Source organism: Emys orbicularis, chromosome 5 (genome assembly GCF_028017835.1).
Source record: "Emys orbicularis isolate rEmyOrb1 chromosome 5, rEmyOrb1.hap1, whole genome shotgun sequence".
NCBI classification, from domain to species: Eukaryota; Metazoa; Chordata; order Testudines; family Emydidae; genus Emys; species Emys orbicularis.
In genome coordinates this window covers 98,823,967-98,847,441 of record NC_088687.1, presented here as the reverse complement: position 1 = coordinate 98,847,441, position 23,475 = coordinate 98,823,967, and the positions used below count along the sequence as shown (strand labels likewise).

Below are 23,475 nucleotides of genomic sequence, written 5' to 3'. Positions count from 1 at the left end.
TGTGCTTTTAGAGACTGCAACTAGTGGGACTGATTCATCAGGGTTCAAAGTTGCTTGCACCACTGTGCAAAGCCACCATAAATCCTCTTAATTGGGCCCCTGCATGGCAATTATGACAGCTTAATCCAAGATCACACCTCATCCTCTTCCATACTTATGTTTGAGGGGGAAAAAAACAAAACAATTTTGGAAAAGAGGTTAAGATGTGCTTACTGCTTAAATAATATTTCAAAAGAACAGAATAATCTGAAAGGTACTGGTCCAGCCATGAAATAAATGTAACTACTAACATTTTATTTACTGGAGTGGACAATAAAAACATTCTGTTTTTCAGGTGTCTACAGTTCTAGAATTTGGTCGCATCGTAATTTACACTACCAGCCTTCGTGTGGTGAGAACCACGTTTGAAAGATGTGAGCTAGTAAGAAAGATCTTCCAAAATCACAGAGTGAAATTTGAAGAAAAAAACATTGCTCTGAACAGCGACTATGGAAAAGAACTAGAAGAAAGATGCAGGAGGGTGTGTGAAATTCCATCGCTACCTGTTGTCTTTATTGATGGCCAATATCTTGGGGTAAGTTCTGCACAAGTTTAAATTTCACTCTGCAGTCGTGTGTGTAGATCCTAACCAATAATAAAATAAAATAATTTCCCATTCTTATTTGTATTATAGGAGCAATCAAGGATTGGGGCCCTATTGTATATCTGTACAGAGCCTAGCACAGCAAAACATGGTCCCTGTCCCAAAGAGCCCACAGTCTAGGTTACTACAAGATGCAACAGGTGGATAAAAAACAAACAGGAAAAAGTTGGGGGGCATGATTAAGTAACAAAGAAATGAACAAGTTACGCTCAGCCTCTGAAGAAATAATTCATCTTTACAGTTCAAACCATAAGAATATAAGGAAATGGGCTTCATATCACATTTCTGAAAGCTAATATATTCAATAATCAGTTCTGAGAATAGTCAGCATTAGATTGCTATTTAATAACCTCTGTATTTAAATATAAAGTTGTTCTATGAGTTTGGGGCTCAGTTCCTTCAATTTAGGTGCAGTTTTGCACTCTTCTACATCATGCACATAATTAGTTAAATTCCCTTTATTTGCATACAAGTTGCTACCTCTTCATTTTATGTATGGAGGATGACAGCTGCATAATCCTAAATCAGAATGGAGGGAGGTGAAAAAAAGAGCAATGTACTATTCTGTTGAGACCTAAAGGCCAAATGGATTTTTTTTTTTTAAATCCAGACTTAGATTCTCAAGCCATGGGGCTAAAAGTTCACAAATGTTTGAAACCAGGTTTTGGTTTGGGTTCATCTCCACTGTTCAAAACACATTTCTTACTTAGAATGATTTTTAAAGTATTTACTTTGTAGTTATGGAGAGACCTCAAGAAGAACTTTCAGTTCTTCCACATCACTGAAGGGTTGCAAAGGTTGATGTTTTCCAAAGGAATGTGAATAGGAGAAGCAAAAAACAGAGAAGCTTGGGATGTCAAAAAACTTATTCTTTATGTATATATGAATGAGGTGTTAAGGAACCAGTAACCATCACTAGAGGTGAGATAGTGACTTGACAGACAAACTAAGTTGTTTGTGTTGTTAAACACTTAAAAAAAAAAAAACCCCAACAACTAAAGATGTATTTGATGAAAATAAATGAAATAGACAAACAGGAGATCCTTGATATTGGAGCTGAGCTAATACTGGAAAAAAATAAAAATAAAAAAAATCCACAAATATGCATTTGAATTTGCTTGGACTGTGTTTATGGTCTATTGGTGTTGGCTTTCTCAGAATAGTCTAGCAGATGAGATTACTGCCAGGCATGTTCACCAAGACAGCCATATGTTGAATCAAAATATGTATTGAACTTTTTCTTTAAAAGGACACTTTGCCAAGTTTTCTTGAGTAACCCTAAAAATCAGTAGAGACTTTCAGTTAAGCACCAGGAGAATGTATTTGGAGACTGAAAAAAAAAAAAAAAATAGACAAGCTAAGGTATCTTATTCTCCACAAACTAAGATTGTGTTGTATTGGCAGACTGCTTTATTTCAGTGGCTCCCACTTAAATCCAGTAGTCAGAATAGTGCTCTGTTCATTTTCCTTCAAATTGCTAGTTTAAGGAAGAGATACCCCTGGGACAAGTGAGCCTATTTGTGGCAAGTTTGAATGGTCCACACATTTCAATCTGAACAGCAGTGGTAGTAGTACTGTTGACATAGGTGGGTAGTAAATAAAATGAGGTCTTTATTGTGCTTCTCCTGCAGCCACCCTCTGTTTTCAGCTGCAGGGTGACTTCTGTCTAGGCTGTAGGTTGACTTCATTACATCAACACAGCAGAGAGGCCAAAAGATTGCTTTCTTGCTATCAGACAAATAAGATGGATCATGAGGTCTAGGAAAAGGACTTCTGTGAGAGAGCATTTCAGATACAAGAGAAACGGATACAAGTTTTGTAACATTTTTTCAACTATGTTCTAAATGGTCTAGTTGTTGTGACAAAGTTCCTCCTCTATCTTGGTGGGTCCTGCGCTTATTGGCGGATTTTCTTGCCTCAGAGATTCACCATGTGGGTTGGGGAACAGCCCAGAGACCTTCCCCTCTGGAAGAACCCACAGTCCAGGTCAATTGGGAGGTTTGGGGGGAACCCGGGCCCGCCCTCTACTCCGGGTTCCAGCCCAGGGCCCTGTGGACTGCAGCTGTCTATAGTGCCTCCTGTAACAGCTGCATGACAGCTACAACTCCCTGGGCTACTTCCCCATGGCCTCCTCCAAACACCTTCCTTATTCTCACCATAGAACCTTCCTCCTGGTGTCTGATAACACTTGTGCTCCTCAGTCCTCCTCCAGCAGCAGTACTCACTCTCAGCTCCTTGCATCTCTTACTCCCAGCTCCTCACACTCACACCACAAACTGAAGTGAGCTCCTTTTAAAACCCAGGTGCCCTGATTAGCCTGCCTTAATTGATTCTAGCAGCTTCTTCTTAATTGGCTCCAGATGTACTAATTAACCTGTCTGCCTTAACTGGTTCTAGCAGCTTCCTGATTACTTTAGTGTAGCCCCTGCTCTGGTCACTCAGGGAACAGAAACCCTGCTTGACCTGGGACTAATAGATCTGTCCCATAGATTGCTCTCCTGTAACCCTCTGGCTTGGAGGGAGGAAGGTAGGGGCCTGCTCCTCCTGCTACTAGGCCTTGGGCTCTCCCTACAACTGCAGCTACTGTTGCTGCTCCAGCTACTCCCCTGGCTGGGCCAGAACCCCCCCCCTCCCCTTCTCTGCTACCTACTTGCTGGCTGGCTGCTAGACCCCCTGCACCCTTGATTGCTGCTGCTCCAGTTACAGCCCCTTGGGGGCGGGGGCTGCTAGCCCACTCCCCAGAGGAGGGGAGGGAGAAACCCCAGCCATTGCTCCTGCTGCTGTGGACACCACCACCACCATCTCCACCTGAGAGGGGTCCTTCCTGCTGGCCACCGGACTGCTGCCTGGAGCTGCTGTGTTTGCTGCTGGGAGCTGCTGAAACCCCGAGGAGGAGGAGAAGAAGAAGACCATCTACCAGTGGGGGAGCGTGTAGGAATTCCACAGACCACCGTGGAGGGGGCCCTTACGGACTGAGTAACTTTTGAACTGTGCTCTTGTGGTGGGGGTCTAGACTGTGTTTGTGGGGACACAGGGTGTGGCGTGGAGCCTGCCCCCTGGTCCATCTGTGTCCCCCCCCGACCCCCACCACCACCATCATCGTTGCCCCCTCCACCACCCCCACCGGCTACTCACCATCTGCCTCGAACTCCTACCTCTGGGACTCAGCTGCTCACCTAGGCTTGCCACGCCCTGTTGCCACCATTGGGCCTGAAACAGCAGCCAACCTTAAAAGACTTTATTTTCATTGCAAGCGCACGTGGGTGCACGTGCCCCCCCCTTTTCGACTGACCCCCTCCCCTTCTCTGCTCGGTGTCCCCATCTGGTTTGCTTCGTTTGACCCTTTGACCTCATTCCTGTCCCTGTTCTTTTATTAGTTGTCCCCCGTAATTTTTTGATCTCCAGGTCCTGTGGACCCCCCCCTTAGGCTGGATCCCAATAGGTCTGGTCACTCAGGGAACAGAAAACTACTCATCCAGTGACCAGTATATTTGCCCTCTAACAGACTCCTGTACCCCACTGGTCTGGGTCTGTCACAGTGTCATGGAATAATCTGATTAAATCTGAGATATCTCCTCTAACATTTACCCAAGGCCGGCCTGCCTCTCTGTGAAACTGAAGTATGCCCTCCGATTTTTCACTCTGCTTCAATAGCTCAGCATTTTCAGCAAGAAGGTGATACAAAAAAGGAATTGTAGCATTTGTTTATCCTTTTCCAAGGGCATTCAGAACTGTCCGAGACCTGTCATATGTAAAGTCCTAAGGGTTTTTTGTGGAAGGAGCGGGGAGAAAAAGTTGTATGTAAAATATGCAAAGTGGTTGGTTGAATGATATTTTGCAAATTAAAGTAGAACTTATTGAATAATTTTTCATATGAAATATTTGATTAATTTTATTCAATTATTCATTCATCTTAGAGATCTGATTGAAGAAATTGAGTTATATATCCATTTAATCAATTTCACTTTTTAAAAATAATATTATATTTCTCCCCTTCATTTGGCCAGTTCTAATGGGGTGGCAGGTTTAAGAATTACATTTTTATTTGCTTCATGCTCTATGAAGATTTACTGATGATGATTATGATGACAACATTTAAATTTATGTAGTTCTTTAAGAAAATACCAATTGTAAAAATGTAGTTTTATTATAAACTAAGTAGTGATGGTTGCACTGTTACTGTCATTGCAGCAAATTTATGTGATTACCCTACTCTAAAATGCTTTTGTATTTTGCAACAGCGAAACTATTCTATGGCTTTCCTTTGCTGGTATGAATGGTGAATGCCCTTACAGCCATTGTCCCACTAACATGAGTGTGGTATAACGATTATACATCTGTTACCAGAACAAGCCTCTAGTGTTTTTTCCCCACATACTTTCCCCATTTTGCAGCGGTCAGCACTCCTAAAGGGTAGGCTTTAATAATATCTTTTTAAAGACCAATAAGCCAGCAATTTAGCTTTTTGAAGACTAAATTTAGGTTTTCCTTTCCTAGACTATGTAACAATATTACATTCACAGTTTTCTCCTTTTGTTGCAAGGTTCCCAGCCATTTGAACATCTCTGACTACTGCCTGTTACAATGGGTGAGATCAACTGTCCAACAGTAGGATCCTGTGAATGTGTAAAGATGAATACTTGACTCTGTCCCCAGCTCCCATGTATTGTGTCCCTACCCACCCCCAGCCCCTTATGAAAAAACTGCATCTTGTAGTTGAATTAATTCCTCTGTGCTGGGAAAACCCTCCTCAAAGATGGCGGAGGAGATGGGAGTTGGGTTATTAACTTTATGAGGGATAATTTTAGGAGCAAGGAAAGGGACTCATTCTGTAGGCTAAGCAGGGTCAAGATGTCCTTGAGTTTGCCATTTTAGTTTGGGCCTCTTATTTCTTATAAACCCACTCTTTTCAGTCAGTAGTTACTATTGCCACCCAACCCCCTGCCTCATTTAAGGTTGTAATAAGGTTATTTGTCTTTATACAAAGTGATATAAGCCAGTGTCTACTCCCTGAAACAAGCAACATGCATTTTAATATGGACAAATGCAAGGTCATGCATCCAAGAACCAAGACTGTAAATCATATTTCCAGGATGAGGGATTTTATCATGCAAAACAGTGACTCAGGAAAGGACCTATAGGTCATAGTGAATAATGAACTGAACATGAGCTGGTATGGCTATGAGGGTGTATACAGGGGATATAGAGTCATAGTGGGAAGGTGGTATTATGTCTATACTTGGTGAGATCATTTCTGGAATACCATGTCATGGCTGGTGTCCACACTTTGAAAAATTGGAAAGGGTTCAAAAAAAGAGCAACAAGAATTATTCAAGGTCTAGAAAGCCTGCCTTACAGTGAGAGATTTAAGAAGCTCAACCCAATTATATTATCAAAGACAAGGTTAATAGGTGACTTGATCATGGCCTATGAGTGCCTCCATTGAGAATATTTCTGATAGTAGAGAGCTATTTAATTTAGCAGACAAAGGCATAACAAGATTCAATGGCAGGAAGTTGAAGCTAGATAAATTCAAACTGAAAATAAGGTACAGCAATGGTAATTATTGGAACAATTTATCCAGGAATGTGGTGGATTATTCATATCAGCCATCTTTTATAAAAGACATGCTTTAGTTCAGTGAGAAATTAGGGTCTTTGTTACGCCGGAGGTCAGACTCAATGATCATAAAGGTACCCTTGGGCCTTATAATCTATAGATGCATGAAACGATGAGTGTTGCCTTCATAAACTGAAAAGTCCAGCAGTAACTGCTGAATCTTGGTCTCCTGGAATTGTTTAATGGCAATCTGAGAAGCAGATATTCTATACAAGGGAGCTTGCTGGGCTACCTCTTACAGGTACTTTACTCTTTCATGAGATTACCAGTGTTTCATAAACTACAGTTTGTGAACTGTGGGTAATACTAAGCATCGCTTGCTATGCGACACGCATCCCATTCAGCCTTCTAAAAGGAGTAAACATGCACTCACCTGTGGAATGAAGATACTTGGCCAAAAATCAAAGAAGTTACCCTGGTTTAATGACAGCATAAGTGAGACCAGAATTTGGCACAATGACCTTAATAAAATAAACATCTTCAGTGAATATCATGACTTGCTGCACTCAAGCTCCCCGTATATTTCTCTTCTCAATGACAGATTTGACATCAGTACAAATGTTCTCTCTTATTTGCTGGATGGGGATAAACCTGCCAAAAGCCAAGCAAACAGTAAGAATGTATATGAAAAAAGAGTGTCATTTTAAAGTGTTATAGAATCTGAACCCAACAGTCAAGCCAGCAATCCAGAGAGATGGACCAAAACAAGAAAGAATATGCTTTTGGGCAGAGGATTCAGTCCTTACTCTACTAACGTAAAAGCAGATTTATAGACTGAAGAGCAAGATTGCTTAGAATGTAGGGGCTGTTTTACCAAGGCAACTAACTACCACACCAAGAGATGTCATGTTAAAGGTGTTTCTTCTACTATTATGGAAGTATTCATAACTAGAGCTAGGAGAAATTTTTCAAACCAGTTTTTTTCTGAGAAAAATGAAGACTCAAGTCAACCAAAATATTTTGTAAATTTATGGCAAATTCACTGAATTGTTTTGACTGGTAAAAACCCAAAACAAAATTCTGAAAAAATAGAAACATTGACATTTTCAAAATAAAATATTGTATTTTTTCAACTGAAAATACTTTTATTTTGAATTTTTCTTTATTTAAAAAAACACCTTAGAACTAGAAATCAAACCGTTTTGTTTTGGGTCAAACAAAACATTCTTTTTTTTATTTTATTACTTTTTGGAACTGCCACTGAACTGAAAAATCAGTTATTTGCCCAGCTCTATTCACAACTATACACTTTCCTCCCAAAAAGAGCGATGGATTTAATCTAAACTCAAATGCACTTTCACTGCAGTGTGGTGGAGGGTTGAGAGTGATGATTCTGTTTTAGTGACATTTGTTCTCACTTCATCTTTTCAAACTTTTAATAAATCCCAACTATACAGCAGCAGATTTATTTCACTAAGACTCCATTAAAACATAATATTATTTTTCCTTATTGCTGGTTGATAAAAATAGTTTTGTATGAATGATAACTCTCTTTAAATTAGAGACAGTCTGGAAAAATAAATGAATTTACATATTAAAGAGATAGGGGATAAAGGGGAAAGGAAATTCAGAGACAGTTTTAGGCCCAGATCCTGCATCAGGGTCCCAGATCATAACATGATCTTCATGTATCTACATTCAACATACCTCATTCACACCACACTCTAACTTAGTGTATATAGAAAGAGTAGCAGCCGTGTTAGTCTGTATCCACAAAAAGAACAGGATAAATTCGTTAGTCTCTAAGGTGCCACAAGTACTCCTGTTCTTTTTGTATATAGAAAGACATGCATGTCACTAAATTCCCATACAGACACTGTGAGATAGTCCTTGCTCAAAGAGAGACATCACCTTTGCAATTCTGCTCGTGCAAGTAAGGCATATGGTGCATTGGCAGGATAGCGTAGGAAAGCTTCCACCTCATGTCCCTGAACTATGGCTCTTGCTAATTCTCTTAGGACCAAATCCTGTGGCCCTTAACTCAGGCAAAACTCTCATTGAACCATTGCTAAACAAGGACTGCAAAGTGTGTGACTTATTCCTTAAGTTCCTGTGCATTAAAACTCAGTCTGACTGAAGGAAAATTAAAAGAAAATAATTATTTAAGACAATGCACCTTAGGAGCCCTTTTTATGTATGCCTTTTGTTTGCCATTTCTCTGCAAAACAGTTAATACAAGCATTAAGTGCTGTGGCTTACATTTAAATCCACACTAATATTAGGTTAATGTTAGATTACTAATGGATGATAGAATCTATTCATCCAGCAAGATAGGCTTTCCTCTGACTAGAAATTCCTCACACTATGAGAGAGTTCTTGTGGGATAGAGAAGGATTTACTCATCCAAAAAACAGGTAGAAGGGCAGGCTTTTTACTTTAGTGGACTTAAGGGTCTAAGATGAATAACCTTGATTATTTGGATCATAATTCTAGATCCTACAGTGATTGTGTACCCCATAAGTCTTCATGGGAATATGCTTATGAATATATATATGATATAACTGGAATATGTTTTATGCTACATATGCCATGTAACATAGCTATGTAAAGGTTATGATTTATTGAATACATTCCTTCTATTTGTATGCATGTATCATTTTTGTATTTGAAGTTAGGAATATTGGCTGTATACTTGCTTGATTTCTATTGAGAAAGGAATGTGCAAATTAAATGCCCAATCAAGAACCACTTAAGCCAACAATGAATTCGAAGACGCCAGTCCACATCTGAGCTTTCCCAGGAACGTGGCTTGGCTGATAAGAAACTCAGTCATGCATGGACATGTGACTTGCCCATGTGACTCCAAAACTCCATCTTGGAGCTGGACTTTGCATAATGAGAGAGGAGAGGGTTTCCCCCCACAAGAGAAAGTCTATTTAAGCCTGTGGGAGACCCCTCCATTTTTTCTTCAGCTGGCTAAAGAGATAGCCTCTCCACCCCCATGGATACCTGAAAGAAACTGGAACAAAGGACAATAACTACAGGGGGTGTGAGTGATTGTATTTAATAAAATCACTTTTTACTTATTAATTAACCCAGAGTATGCATTAATACTTGGGGGGGGGGGGGGGGAACAGCTGTGCATATCTCTCTATCAGTGTTACAGAGGGCGAACAATTTATGAGTTTACCCTGTATAAGCTTTATACAGGGTAAAACGGATTTATTTGGGGTTTAGACCCCATTGGGAGTTGGGCATCTGAGTGTTAAAGACAGGAACATTTCTTTAAGTTGCTTTCAGGTTAAGTCTGCAGCTTTGGGGCACGTGGTTCAGACCCTGGGTCTGTGTTGGAGCAGACTGGCGTGTCTGGCCTAACAAGACAGGGTGCTGGATTCCCAGGCTGGCAGGGAAAGCAGGGGCAGAAGTAGTCTTGGCACATCAGGTGGCAGTTCCCAAGGGGGTTTCTGTGATCCAACCCGTCAAACCTACTAGTAAACCCAGCACTTGAAGTTAGTTTATTTCAGTTCTTCAGAGTGAGGTAGTCTCAGAGACCCCGTATTGTAATAGTGTGAAGACAGAGCCACAGGTGCTGGAACTAGAGGTGTGGGGGGTGCAGTAGCACCCCCTGGCTTGAAGTGGTTTCCATTATATACAGGGTTTACAGTTTGGTTCAATGGCTCTCAGCACCCCAACTATACAAATTCCCCCAACACCCCTGGAAAGAGCAATTGCACACTCAGTGAAAGAGCTCCCATTAACATAAAAATGGTGTCTACGGAATAGGTACAATTAACTCTATTTTAGCATGCTACCTACATAGGGCTAGATCAGGGGTTCTCAAACTTCATTTCACTGCGACCCCCTTCTGATAACAAAAATTACTACATGACTCCAGGAGGGGGGCCCGAACCTTGAGCCCACTCAAGCCCGACTGTTGCAGGTGGTGGGGCCAAAGTGAAAGCCCGACCCCCACTGCCCCAGGCAGGGGGTCAATGCTGAAGCCTGAGGGCTTCAGCCCCAGGCAGGGCCTATAATCTGAGCCCTGCTGCCCTGGGCAGTGGGGCTTGGGCTTTGGCCCTGGGCCCCAGTAAGTCTAAACCAGCCTTGGCAACCCCATTAAAATGGGGTTCCGACCCACTTTAGGGTCCCGACCCACAGTTTGAGAACTGCTGGGCTAGATCATGCTTTTAGCATGGAGCCCATGCTAAGGGGGTGTTAGGGATGTACTACCCCCAGAGGACTGGGTGTGGGAGTAATTAATAAATAACTACACTTATTTAAAGGGTGTCACGTATTCAGCTGGTACATGTGGGGGGTAGGAGGAGGAGGGAGGCTTATGGTTGTGTCGTCTTTCAGCTTGTCATAATAACTCACTCTCTACTCCCCTGTATGCGTGTGCATCAGGGACAGTCTATGTCTGTGTCCATCAGGGACTGTGTCTGAGTACTAGGGCTATAATTATGGATGGCCCTTATGTTGGCCTCAGAAGGGGCAGAATACTTACTTCTTACCACCCCAGTGCAGCTGCATAAGTGCAGGGCATTATCTAGCCCATAGCCTGTGTCATCGATACAGATGTTATGAAAAGCAGCTATCATGCTAACACAGTAGCTTCTTTCTGACCTAAACAATGGAGCCTTAATTATTATTCTTAGCATCACAGGTCCACAATATAGATTAGCTCCCTGTAAAATATTCTTACATTTCATTTCTAGTTCAGACTAGGGCAGTCAAGCGATTAAAAAAATTAATCGTGATTAATCGTGCTGTTAAACAATAATAGAATACCATTTATATAAATATTTTGGGGTGTTTTCCACATTTTAAAATATATTGATTTCAATTACACTGGTCTACAATTTTTGAGAAGTCGTTTGCTTCAGAGATAAAATGTGCTATTTATTATGTATTTTGATGTGCTGAATTCAAATATGACAATTAAAACAACTGATTGGCTACTGTTTCTAAGATATTTAAGTTTTTACATTTTATGTCTATGTATATTGTGTAGATAGTAGAGTTTTAATCATAAATTGTAAACCTAGGTCTTTTCATGTGTTTATGGTTGCTTTACATGATAATATTTCACCTGTCCTGTTTATGTAACACTTTAAAAATCAGCAAAAGGGTTATATAAATCAAATTGATTATGAAACAAAAGGCAAAAAACTATTCTGTACATAGTTTAGTCCTATTCAGTGTCTACTCGGCGCTTCTTGGCTTGTCTCTTGTATTCATTAAATGGAGCATCTCTTGTCACTGTCCAGCAACAGTCTGCAAGCATTGATGGGCTCCATTTGCCCTGATAGCGTTTCTCCGTTGTTGCAATGTCCTGGTGAAATCGCTTGCCGTGCTCGTCGCTCACTGCTCCGCAGGTCGGTGGAAAAAAATCTAGATGAGAGTGCAAAAAATGTATCTTTAGTGACATGTTGCAACCAAGGCTTTTGTATGCCTTGAGGAGGTTTTCCACCAACAACCTGTAGTTGTCTGCCTTGTTGTTTCCGAGAAAATTTATTGCCACTAACTGGAAGGCTTTCCATGCCGTCTTTTCCTTGCCACGCAGTGCATGGTCAAATGCATCATCTCGAAGAAGTTCACGAATCTGAGGACCAACAAAGACACCTTCCTTTATCTTAGCTTCACTTAACCTTGGAAATTTTCCACGGAGGTACTTGAAAGCTGCTTGTGTTTTGTCAATGGCCTTGACAAAGTTCTTCATCAGACCCAGCTTGATGTGTAAGGGTGGTAACAAAATCTTCCTTGATTCAACAAGTGATGGATGCTGAACACTTTTCCTCCCAGGCTCCAATGACTGTCGGAGTGGCCAATCTTTCTTGATGTAGTGGGAATCTCTTGCACGACTATCCCATTCGCAGAGAAAACAGCAGTACTTTGTGTATCCAGTCTGCAGACCAAGCAAGAGAGCAACAACCTTCAAATCGCCACAAAGTTGCCACTGATATTGGTCATAGTTTATGCACCTCAAAAGTTGTTTCATGTTGTCATAGGTTTCCTTCATATGGACTGCATGACCAACTGGAATTGATGGCAAAACACTGCCATTATGCAGTAAAACAGCTTTAAGACTCGTCTTCGATGAATCAATGAACAGTCTCCACTCATCTGGATCGTGAACGATGTTGAGGGCTGCCATCACACCATCGATGTTGTTGCAGGCTACAAGATCACCTTCCGTGAAGAAGAATGGGACAAGATCCTTTTGACGGTCACGGAACATGGAAACCCTAACATCACCTGCCAGGAGATTCCACTGCTGTAGTCTGGAGCCCAACAGCTCTGCCTTACTCTTGGGTAGTTCCAAATCCCTGACAAGGTCATTCAGTTCACCTTGTGTTATGAGGTGTGGTTCAGAGGAGGAGGATGGGAGAAAATGTGGGTCCTGTGAAATTGATGGTTCAGGACCAGAAGTTTCATCCTCTTCCTCTTCCTCATCTGACTCAAGTGAGAATGATTCTGGTGCATCAGGAACCAGCAGTCCTTCTCTGTGGGGTACTGGGCGTATAGCTGATGGAATGTTTGGATAATGCACAGTCCACTTTTTCTTCTTTGACACACCTTTCCCAACTGGAGGCACCATGCAGAAGTAACAATTGCTGGTATGATCTGTTGGCTCTCTCCAAATCATTGGCACTGCAAAAGGCATAGATTTCCTTTTCCTGTTCAACCACTGGCGAAGATTTGTTGCACAAGTGTTGCAGCGTATGTGTGGGGCCCACCTCTTGTCCTGATCTCCAATTTTGCAGCCAAAATAAAGGTGATAGGCTTTCTTAACCATAGTGGTTATACTGTGCTTTTGTGATGCAAAAGTCACTTCACCACAAACATAGCAGAAGTTATCTGCACTGTTCACACAAGTACGAGGCATCTCTGCTCACTTTGGCTAAACAGAAATGTGTCCCTTTGCAAAATCAAACACTGACAAATAAGAGAGCACGACACTGTATGATTTCTAGAGCTGATATAGGGCAATTTGTTCAGCAGAGTGATGTAAGCTTCGTTATGATTGCATCATCCATGACTTCTAGGAATAACATGATGCAATTCATATCATGTATGACACAATACCAGCATCAGATTGCATCATTCATTGTTTTACCTAAAAAGCAAGTACTGTCCAAACCCAGTCATAGATTTATTCATAGATCCAGTCAAAGATGTATTTTAGTCATTTCTGGTTTAAATTGAGATCCCTTCCCTTTATAACTCACTTATCCTCCGCCATTCCCAAGTCAAGGGTCGTATATACTGACCCAATAGCATATCTTGAAAACTAGAGCCAATCAACAATTTTAAGCATCATTTTCGTTCTCAGTGACCCAGAATTAGTAAAGTTTGACTACATTTATTTCAGAAGCATTTTGGCTGTAGAGCAGTGTTACAACACAGACTACAAAGTGTACAGGACTCACTTTATATTTATTTTTATTATAAATATTTGTACTGTAAAAACAAAAGAAATAGTATTTTTCAGTTTACTTAATACAAGTACTGTAGTGCAATCTCTTTATTGTGAAAGTTGAACTTACAAATGTAGAATTATGTATAATAAATAACTGCATTCAAAAATAAAAAAATGTAAAACTTTAGAGCCTACTAGTCCACTCAGTCCTACTTCTTGTTCATCCAATCGCTCAGACAAACAAGTTTGTTTACATTTGCAGGAGATAATGCTGCCCACTTCTTGTTTACAATGTCACCTGAAAGTGAGAACAGGTGTTTGCATGGCACTGTTGTAGCCGGCGTTGCAAGATATTTACATGCTAGATGCGCTAATGATTCATATGTCCCTTCGTGCTTCAACCACCATTCTAGAGGATATGTGTCCATGCTGATGATGGGTTCTGCTTGATAACCATCCAAAGCAGTGCAGCCCAACACATGTTCATTTTCATCATCGGAGTCAGATGCCACTTGCTGAAGGTTGATTTTCTTTTTTGGTGGTTCGGGTTCTGTAGCTTCCGCATCGGAGTGTTGTTCTTTTAAGACTTCTGAAAGCATCCCTCTCAGATTGTGGATGTCACTTCAGATTCTTAAATCTTCAGTCGAGTGTTGTAGCTATCTTTAGAAATCTCACATTGGTACCTTATGTGTGTTTTGTCAAATCTGCAGTGAAACTGTTCTTAAAACGAACAACATGCTGGGTCATTATCTGAAACTGCTATAACATGAAATATATGGCAGAATGCGGGTAAAACACAGAGCAGGAGACATACAATTCTCCCTCAAGGAGTTCAGTCACAAATTTAATTAATGCATTTTTTTTAACGAGCATCATCAGAATAGAAGCATGTCCTCTGGAATGGTGGCCAAAGCATGAAGGGGCATACAAATGTCTAGCATATCTGGCACGTAAATACCTTGCAATGTCGGCTACAAAAGTGCCATGCAAACGCCTTTTCTCACTTTCAGGTGACATTGTAAATAAGAAGCGGACAGCATTATCTCCCGTAAATGTAAACAAACTTGTTTCTCTTAGCGATTGACTGAACAAGAAGTAGGACTGTGTGGACTTGTGGACATTGTTTTGTTTTTGAATGCCGTTATGTAACAAAAAAATTCTACATTTGTAAATTGCACTTTCACGATAAAGAGATTGCACTACGGTACTTTTATGAGGTGAATTGAAAAATACTATTTCTTTTATTTGTCATTTTTTACAGTGCAAATATTTGTAATCAAAATGATATAAAGTGAGCACTGTACACTGTATTCTGTGTTGTAATTGAAATGAATGTATTTGAAAATGTAGAAAAACATCCTAAATATTTAATAATTTTCACTTGTTATTCTACTGTTTAACAGTGCGATTAAAACTGTGATTAATAGTGATACTTTTTTTAATGGTGATTAATTTATTTTGAGTTATATTAAAGACTTTAAAATTGTTGCTAACTACTGTACCATTAAAAAAAGGTGCAGTAATGTGAATTTCTGGTTTGCAGCTGGGATGATAAAGTTTTAGCTGAATGCAAACTGAAATATAAACCCTTTAAAATCTGAGTTCATAATGGAAAGCATGTCAAATTTTGAATTATACTGTTGTGACAGTAGCTTTACACTACAATCCAATATCAAAATAGCATAAAGCAGGAACCACAGAAATGGTTTTTTTACCAACTGTTACTACATAGTTACAATAGATATTTCTATTCTAAATAGAAATAAACTGTAATAATCTCAGGGCTTGTCTAGATTTAGGGAAATTTGCACTGATGTATCTATATCAGTGGAATTGTAAATCCCTAAATGTTGCTACATTGCATGATAAATCACAGCAGTGCAACCTGTGTCTTATACCAGTGCAGTGCATCTATACCAGAGGTTTGCACTGGTGTAGCTCGAGCTTAGCTCCTCCCACCTCACATAGACAGGCCTCAGCAAACAGTATTGTATTTGTTGGCAAATGATGGCTTTGTAGCAACAGTCATGTTGTGTGACCGGGATGTTCATGTGCCAGATTCTGCCAGTCTTACCCACACTAAGGCTAGGTATACACTGGGGGGGGGGGGGGATCGATTTAAGATACGCAAATTCAGCTACGCGAATAGCGTAGCTGAATTCGACATATCCGATCCGACTTACCCTGCTGTGAAGACGGCGGCAAATCGACCGCCGCGGCTCCCCCGTCGACGGTGCTTACTCCTACCTGGGCTGGTGGAGTACGCATGTCGATTTGGGGATCGATTGTCGCGTCCCGATGAGACGCGATAATTTGATCCCCGAGAGATCGATTTCTACCCGCCAATCCAGGCGGGTAGTGAAGACAAGACCTAAGTAGCACCCTCCCGCTAGTCATCCCACTGAACTGAAGGTGTGGTGTGTTCAAGCTAGAGGCTGGTAGAGCTTCAGAAGCCCCTGTGCAGGTGTCACAGAAGGCCATGGAACAGTCTTTGAAGCAGCTGTCCCATCAGCCCATAATCTGTAGTAGATTTCAATAGGACAACTCATGGAGGAAGGCACTACTGAACATGAACAAAGGTGGCAGAGCTGAGTGCACAGTCAGCTTTGCTTCTGTAACTAATCACAGCCAGATATATATTGCCTCTCCTTTTCAATTCCTGTAAATGTGAAATAATGGAATAGCAATCAGTTGTTAAATAAGTGTTGGCTAAAATATTCATATGTTGTCATTTGAAGAGATGAAATACTATAATTATAAACTGTGTCTCTGAATAGCAGCCAATAGCTATAGCAGAGAAATTACCCACAGCATCTGTTGTGACTGCCTCAGAGAGAAAAATAATGCCATTCCTCGGCAAAAGTTAAAGCAAAACAACTTTGTGCTGGGGATCTAAGTTGGGTGGGCAGGCATGAGGAAGCTTCCCCAATGCTAGATACAAGCAGATCCTCCACTGGTGTAAGAATTGTCATAGCTCCATTGACTTTAATGGAACTATGACAATTTATACCATCTGAGGATCTGTAGAACACCTGTGCCTCCACTCTGCTGCCCCAGTCAACTAATAAGTTGTAGAAGTAATTGGGGACCTGTATACTCCCATGCACAAGGGTTTCAGTTCTGTGTTTCCACCTAGTGGCATAACCACCAGCCAGTCACTGACTCCTCCTCTGGGCTGATCTTTCACCACACTCCCATCCCAGCTGCCATAGAAACAGTATCATGGAGTAGAGCCCCATGGTGTGTGCACTGAGTCCCTTTGTTTGGCCTCTACATGGCCTGCCTCCCTGCTCAGTAGAACAACATAAATTTGTCTGCATTCAGGGCCTTCCAAGCCCCCAAGGGTAACGGGGAGGGGAGGGGTGCAGATAGGGGAGAAGCAGCATTTGGCCATGGAGAACAGGATACCAGTATGTGACACTCCAACATATTGTCAGTTGAACTAAGTGTGTGTTCAAATATGCACATACAGAAGCCTCTAATCCAGAGTACTGTATTTGGTGCAGTGACAGTAACTACTGAGCTACAGGAGAGACAGAGTTGCCTAGTAGCTAGAGAATTGGACTGGGACTCAGAAGTGCTGGATTTTATTCCTGGCTCTGCCACCAGTTGTCTTCTGGGTGACCCTCGGAAAGTCGCTTGACTGCCTTGTGCTTCAGTTTCCCCATCTGTGAAATGGGTATAGTTAGGTTTAGCTACTTCGTAAAGCACCTTAAGCACTACAGATTAAGTGCTATGTAAGAGCCAGGTATTATGATTCAAGACACTCATAGTTACATAAGTTAAATGCAAAACATTCAAATTGGACCCTTAATTATTTGCAAAAAGAAAAAACAGAAAAAAAAAGTTTTACATCTTCTTTGGCACGTTCATTTTGTTTGTAGTAATCTCTGAACATTTACTTTCAGAAAGAAAAATGAGAAACTATTTCATTACTGCTCTGGTTCAGATCACAGAAATCCCCAAAGGCCTAATGTACTAGGCCTACATTATTATTATTCACTACAGAGTTTTGACTTCAATGTTGTTACAGAATTTTCATTGCCCTTACTCACTCTTATTAGGAATGTTATGTCTGAATTCAATACTCACCTGCCGGAATAGTTGAAATACCGTTTCCCCTATATCATTTAGCTACATTCTCTGATGCATTGTATATTTATATAATTGTATTTTTGACATATAAGACATTTTCTGCCAGGAAGTGCATAATGTAAAATAAGGCAAAAACAGTCTCTATAATTAAGTTGTGGTGAATTCACAAGAAAAATGCAATATAGAGTTCAATAACCAATCTTGGACAGCTTTTCAGGAACTTGGGTTAGGTTATTTTCACCTTTTAGCCATCCTAAGGTTCATCTCATAACAAAAATACTTCACATGAACAATGTTCAATCATTTCTTCAACCTAGTTAAGTTTCCAAGAGTAAACCCTCACGTAATTCCAGTTCCCCCAGTGCTAAAGCTGCTGTGTTTTTTCTTTTTGCTAATAGGGAGCTGAGAAAATTCTGTCAATGAATGAATCAGGGGAGCTGCAGGATCTCTTAACCAAAATTGAGGTAATTGTATTTTTACAAACTCTGTGGAGAAACTACAAATAGAAGTTGTGCTGTTAAAATTAAATTATTTGCTAGGTATTTCCTTTCTTTCTGTTTTAAACTGATGATAACAAATCCTGTTTTTTAAAATGAACTACTTAGTTTTAAAAACCAGCAAAGATTCCAGCCCCATCAGAAGGTTGGGGTTGCCACTATGCCAAACTCAACAGTCCACATCCACTGTTCCTGAATTTGATAGGGAGAAGACCCAAAACATTTATCCTCTGTAAGAACTATTTATGCAATCTCCACAATTTGAGCTGGAACAAATCCAGCATAAGGAGTCTGATATTTAATCAGACAGCAAATTGTTTGATCCTGATAGAAGAGAAACACAATGGTGAATACAACAAAAAGCAATATCCAGCATAGTACAACTGAAAGAGACCAAACCATCTCCACTCAACAAATGGGTGTTCCTGAGGGAATTTAGCAGTAGTAGCAGTGAGGGTAGCAGAATACCCCTCACTCCTCCATCCACTGGCCATCTCTGGGCTCAAAAGGACTGGCCAGTGAAACAGCTTTACATGTACTTAAGCTGTGTTTGTTGACAGGGCCTCTAGCATCCTTCTCCAGAAGGATGGGTGTTTAAAGCCCTGGTCTGGGACTAACAAGATGAGGGTTCAATTCCCAGCTCTATCACAGAGTTCATGTATGATTTCTTGCAAGTCAAGCTTGGTGTCTCCTTTCCCCATCAGTAAAACAGATACACTTCTTTTCTCCCGCTTTTTGCTTGTCCTATCTGCTTAGAACGTTACCTCAGTCTCTTACTATGTGTATGTACAGCACCTAGCACAATGGGTGTCCTGATCTTTGCAGGGGCCATTAAGTGCCACTAAAGTATAAATAGCAGGCTAGAGCAGACTATGATCATAACGGTACACAGAGTACATCCACTGATTTACAGAGATGGCTTTGCCTGAAATTAGCTATAAGGTTCAGTTGTGACTCATTTTCACCAAAGATCCAGAACACAGGAATTCACTGTATGCAGTCCAGTCTTTCAACAAGTCCAGTTCAGTTCTTTTAAGGCAAAACTAGACTTCCCCTCCCAAAATCCAACTTTTTCAAAGGGTTACATTTAGGGCTGTCAAGTGATTAAAAAAATCGTGATTAATCATGCTGTTAAACAATAAAGGAATACCATTTGTATAAATATTTTGGGGTGTTTTCCACATTTTCAAATATATTGATTTCAGTTACAACACAGAGTATATAAAGTTTTCAGTGTTCACTTTATATTTATTTTTATTATAAATATTTGCACTGTAAAAACAAAAGAAATAGTATTTTTCAATTCACTTAATACAAGGACTGTAGTGTAATATCTTTGTCATGAAAGTTGAACTTACAAATGTAGAATTAGGTACAAAAAATAACTGCATTCGAAAATAAAACAATGTAACATGAAATATATAAAACAGAGCAGGGGACATACAATTCTTCCCCAAGGAGTTCAGTCACAAATTTAATTAACACATTATTTTTTTAACGAGCGTCATCAGTATGGAAGCATGTCCTTTGGAATGGTGGCCGAAGCATGAAGGGATATACAAATGTCTAGCATATCTGGCACGTAAATACCTTGCAATGCCGGCTACAAAAGTGCCATGCAAATGCCTGTTCTCACTTTCTGGTGACATTGTAAATAAGAAGAGGGCAGCATTATCTCCTATAAATGTAACTTGTTTTTCTTAGCGATTGGCTGCACAAGAAGTAGGACTGAGTGGACTAGTAGGTTCTAAAGTTTTACATTATTTTATTTTTGAATGCAGTTATTTATTGTACATAATTCTACATTTGTAAGTTCAACTTTCATGATAAAGATATTGCACTACAATACTTTTATGAGGTGAATTGAAAAATACTATTTCTTTTGTTTATCATTCTTACAGTGCAAATATTTGTAATAAAAATAATATAAAGTGAGCACTCTACATTTTGTATTCTGTATTATAATTGAAATCAATATATTTGAAAATGTAAAAGAACATCCAAAATATTTAATAAATATCAATTGGTATTCTATTATTTAACAGTGCGATTAATACTGAGATTAATCATGATTAATTTTTTTATTGTGATTAATTTTTTTTAGTTAATCACATGATTTAATTGTGATTAATCAACAGCCCTAGTTACATCCCTTCACTAAGTGTTGCTAGGTGGCACACCATTGCTTTTTCACGTGATGCCAGCAATAGAAATGTAAGGAATTTAATTATAAGAATGTGGTTCTCTTATAATTTTGGAGTTAGTTGCAAAAATATCCATATAAGTAAAAAGGTTAGTATCATAAGCAGCAACAGAAAATGTGGGCATTGCTGGATATGAAAAATGAATTTTGCTATAAACACTTCCCCACAGAGGTTAGTCAAAAATAGGAATTGCCTGCTGAATGAGACAGTGGTAAAAGCCATTTTTCTGGGATGCAGGGAAAAACGAGAGGGAATTCATTTGACGTCTAAGTTTGACTTTCTATACTCCGACAAGAAATTCAAAAGCTGGCTTTGCCTTTGGCTAACATTGGTATATATTGGATCAGCTTCTTCAGCATGATAATTCTTCCACACATACACAGGGATGATCTAATAGCCAAATTGGGGTCAGGAAGTTATGTTTTCCCACAGCATTTTGGCTGGGATTTTTTTCTGCAGCTTTGTGTAGAGATTATATATCCCAGGATCAGGTAGGTATTTTACATACCACTGATTTCTTTATCTAGTTTTCTATGTATACTTATGTAACACTTCTATCAAACATATGGCAAACATTTTAAGCACAGAAGCTTTACACAAGTCTTTTCCAAGTGTTAGAAGGTTGAGCCCCAAGATAACACTAATCATGCCGCTCTATAACCTTGCCATGTTATCAGTGCAACATGGGGGAAGCTTGCACTGTCATTGTTCTGGGCCATCCCCTTGCCCTCACCCAGCTTCAGGGGCACATCACATGCTGCTTCATGCAGCATATCAGATGCATTAGGATACAAGAATTTAAGAGATTCTTGCCGAAGCAGCGAAGAAGAAAAAAAAAGAAAAACCCAAGTCTTGCCGCTGAAGACTGAAGGACTTGCAGCCGAAGACCTGGAGCGGCGGAAGGACCCGCCGCTGAATTGCCGCCGAAGACCCAGACTGCTGGGGTGAGTGTAAAAATTAAAAAGGCGCCATTTTTGGGGAATGTGCTCAGTGGGGAGTGGCCCCTCCGCCGCTGCCTCCCTAGCTACGCTACTGATTCTTGGGCCAGATCCTCAACTGAAATGAACTGACATTGACTTCAAGGGAACTGTACTAATTTATACCAGCTAGGGATCTGCCTTTCCTCATCCTTTCACTTTTTATGTGGCTATGCACATTGATCTGCATTACTAGTAGACAACTATTTTTCTGGACAGTCTTTCATCACTTCTGTTGCGTTGTTTGATGAAATTACAAAAAAGTGGTATATTCATTGTACATTTTAGCATAATTTGCTAATTATTTATGTATGATACCTCTGGGAAATAATAACAGGGATTGTATGTATAACTGGCTTTCTTTTGTAAATGAGCCCTAAAAGCCTTCACTCAAAACAGCAGCTCTAAAATCCCCATACACCTGTGCTACTGTAAGTACTTGCTATATTTCATTACTCTCATGTAAAACTCCAGGATGATCATTAAATTAACTAGTGATATTTTCATCAAAAGAGATTTAAGTCTGCTTCTTAAATCTCTTTAATGCATCATAAAGAAAAAGAAAATAAAGACAGAATTATTAAAACAATTCTGGAACAACTGAGAGATTTGAGTCTTATTCTCTCCCTGCTCAGACCAGTTTCCCCAGTGTAACGATTGATTTCAAGGGCATTTATTCCTGATTTGTACAAATGTGAGAAGAATCAGACCCATGGCTGGTATATATCTTTTACAATTAAAGCCTACGATAATCTCCTCAATACTTAGATTTGAATATACCTGTTTTCCAAAGAGCTCTGCCTTGCTTAGATGCTATGAATCATTTTAAGATATGAGCAACTGTCAAATGCTGAATCACACAATTCAAACATAAACATGAGAAATTATACAAGTCATACTATAATAATATGCACCATACATAATATAAACACAAAAACCCCTGTTTCTTACCCCAGAATTTAGAACTGGCCAGTTAAGTTACCTAATAGATCATAACTAGACAATAAAATATTTAGAACCTGGCTAATTCTTTTGGCAAATGAAAACACAAACCATTAAGCATTATGTTAGATATACCAACTTGTAATGAACTTGGCTGATCACTGAATGCTGCTCTTACCACCTGGAAGGACAGATAAAGCAAGATTCTATGGCAGTAGGACGACAAAAACCAAAACCAGATTTCAGTGTTCAGATTTTGCTGTTTCCTAGAATAGATATTGCAAAGTGAATTCTGACTTGGAATCCTCATTATGCTAGAGCTTACAGTCATTAATAGAGTAACGTTTTTCCTCTCTTGCTTTCTTTTTCCTTGTGCAGAGAGTGCAGCATCCCCACGAATGCCCTTCCTGTGGTGGTTTTGGCTTCCTTCCATGCTCAGCGTGCCATGGGAGCAAGATGTCAGTATTTCGGAACTGTTTTACAGACTCTTTCAAAGCCCTCAAGTGTACCTCTTGCAACGAGAACGGGTTACAGCGCTGCAAGAGCTGTGCAAGTTAAGAATGGCATCTTCCCATGTAGAACCTTCTTTTATGATGTTCCCACAGCAGTTTGTTATATACTTTTTAAAAACGACCATGTTTCTGATGCAGTCAATAAAATTTATTTGTAATAAACTTTTTCTGATTCAGTTGCTGAAGCCATTAGCTCAGGCCACTGCCTTTCATTTGCACTGAGTCTTAAATAAAGGGAGAGTATAGGTTACTTAAGGGAACATAGTGCTCACAAAAGTTACTAGATTGACAGCCGTTGGATCTGAAATCTTTATTCACATAGGAGATTTAGCAGCAGGAGCACACGTTTCCTCACATTGCCCCGCCCAAGGACCTCAGTCCTGACCTGGAGAAACCATCAGAAGGAAGTTTAGACTTCATATCTGTTTGATAGTTTCTGCACAGACTGCCAATGATGATAGTGATTTTGTGATGTGGACTAGCCCCAGACCACAATTCTTTCCGCATAGCATTTCACTGAACTGTCAATGTTTGGTCATAACTCACTTGGGCTAAAATTTAACATATATGTAAAATATCCCATAACAATCCCTTGAACCATTAACTCCCCTTAGCCTGCTACTATA

General features: G+C 40.0%; 1 protein-coding gene across 1 annotated transcript in view; it reads left to right on the top strand.

The window, feature by feature from the left end:
• Nucleotides 1-22,895, top strand: part of GRXCR1 (glutaredoxin and cysteine rich domain containing 1) — a 70,038-nt gene extending 47,143 nt beyond the window's left edge. Inside the window, exons 2-4 of the mRNA XM_065405824.1 lie at nt 335-574; nt 18,116-18,181; nt 22,716-22,895. Coding sequence (XP_065261896.1) covers nt 335-574; nt 18,116-18,181; nt 22,716-22,895 — 486 coding nt within the window. The remainder of the gene's footprint in view (nt 1-334; nt 575-18,115; nt 18,182-22,715) is intronic.
• The last annotated feature ends 580 nt before the right edge of the window (nt 22,896-23,475 follow it).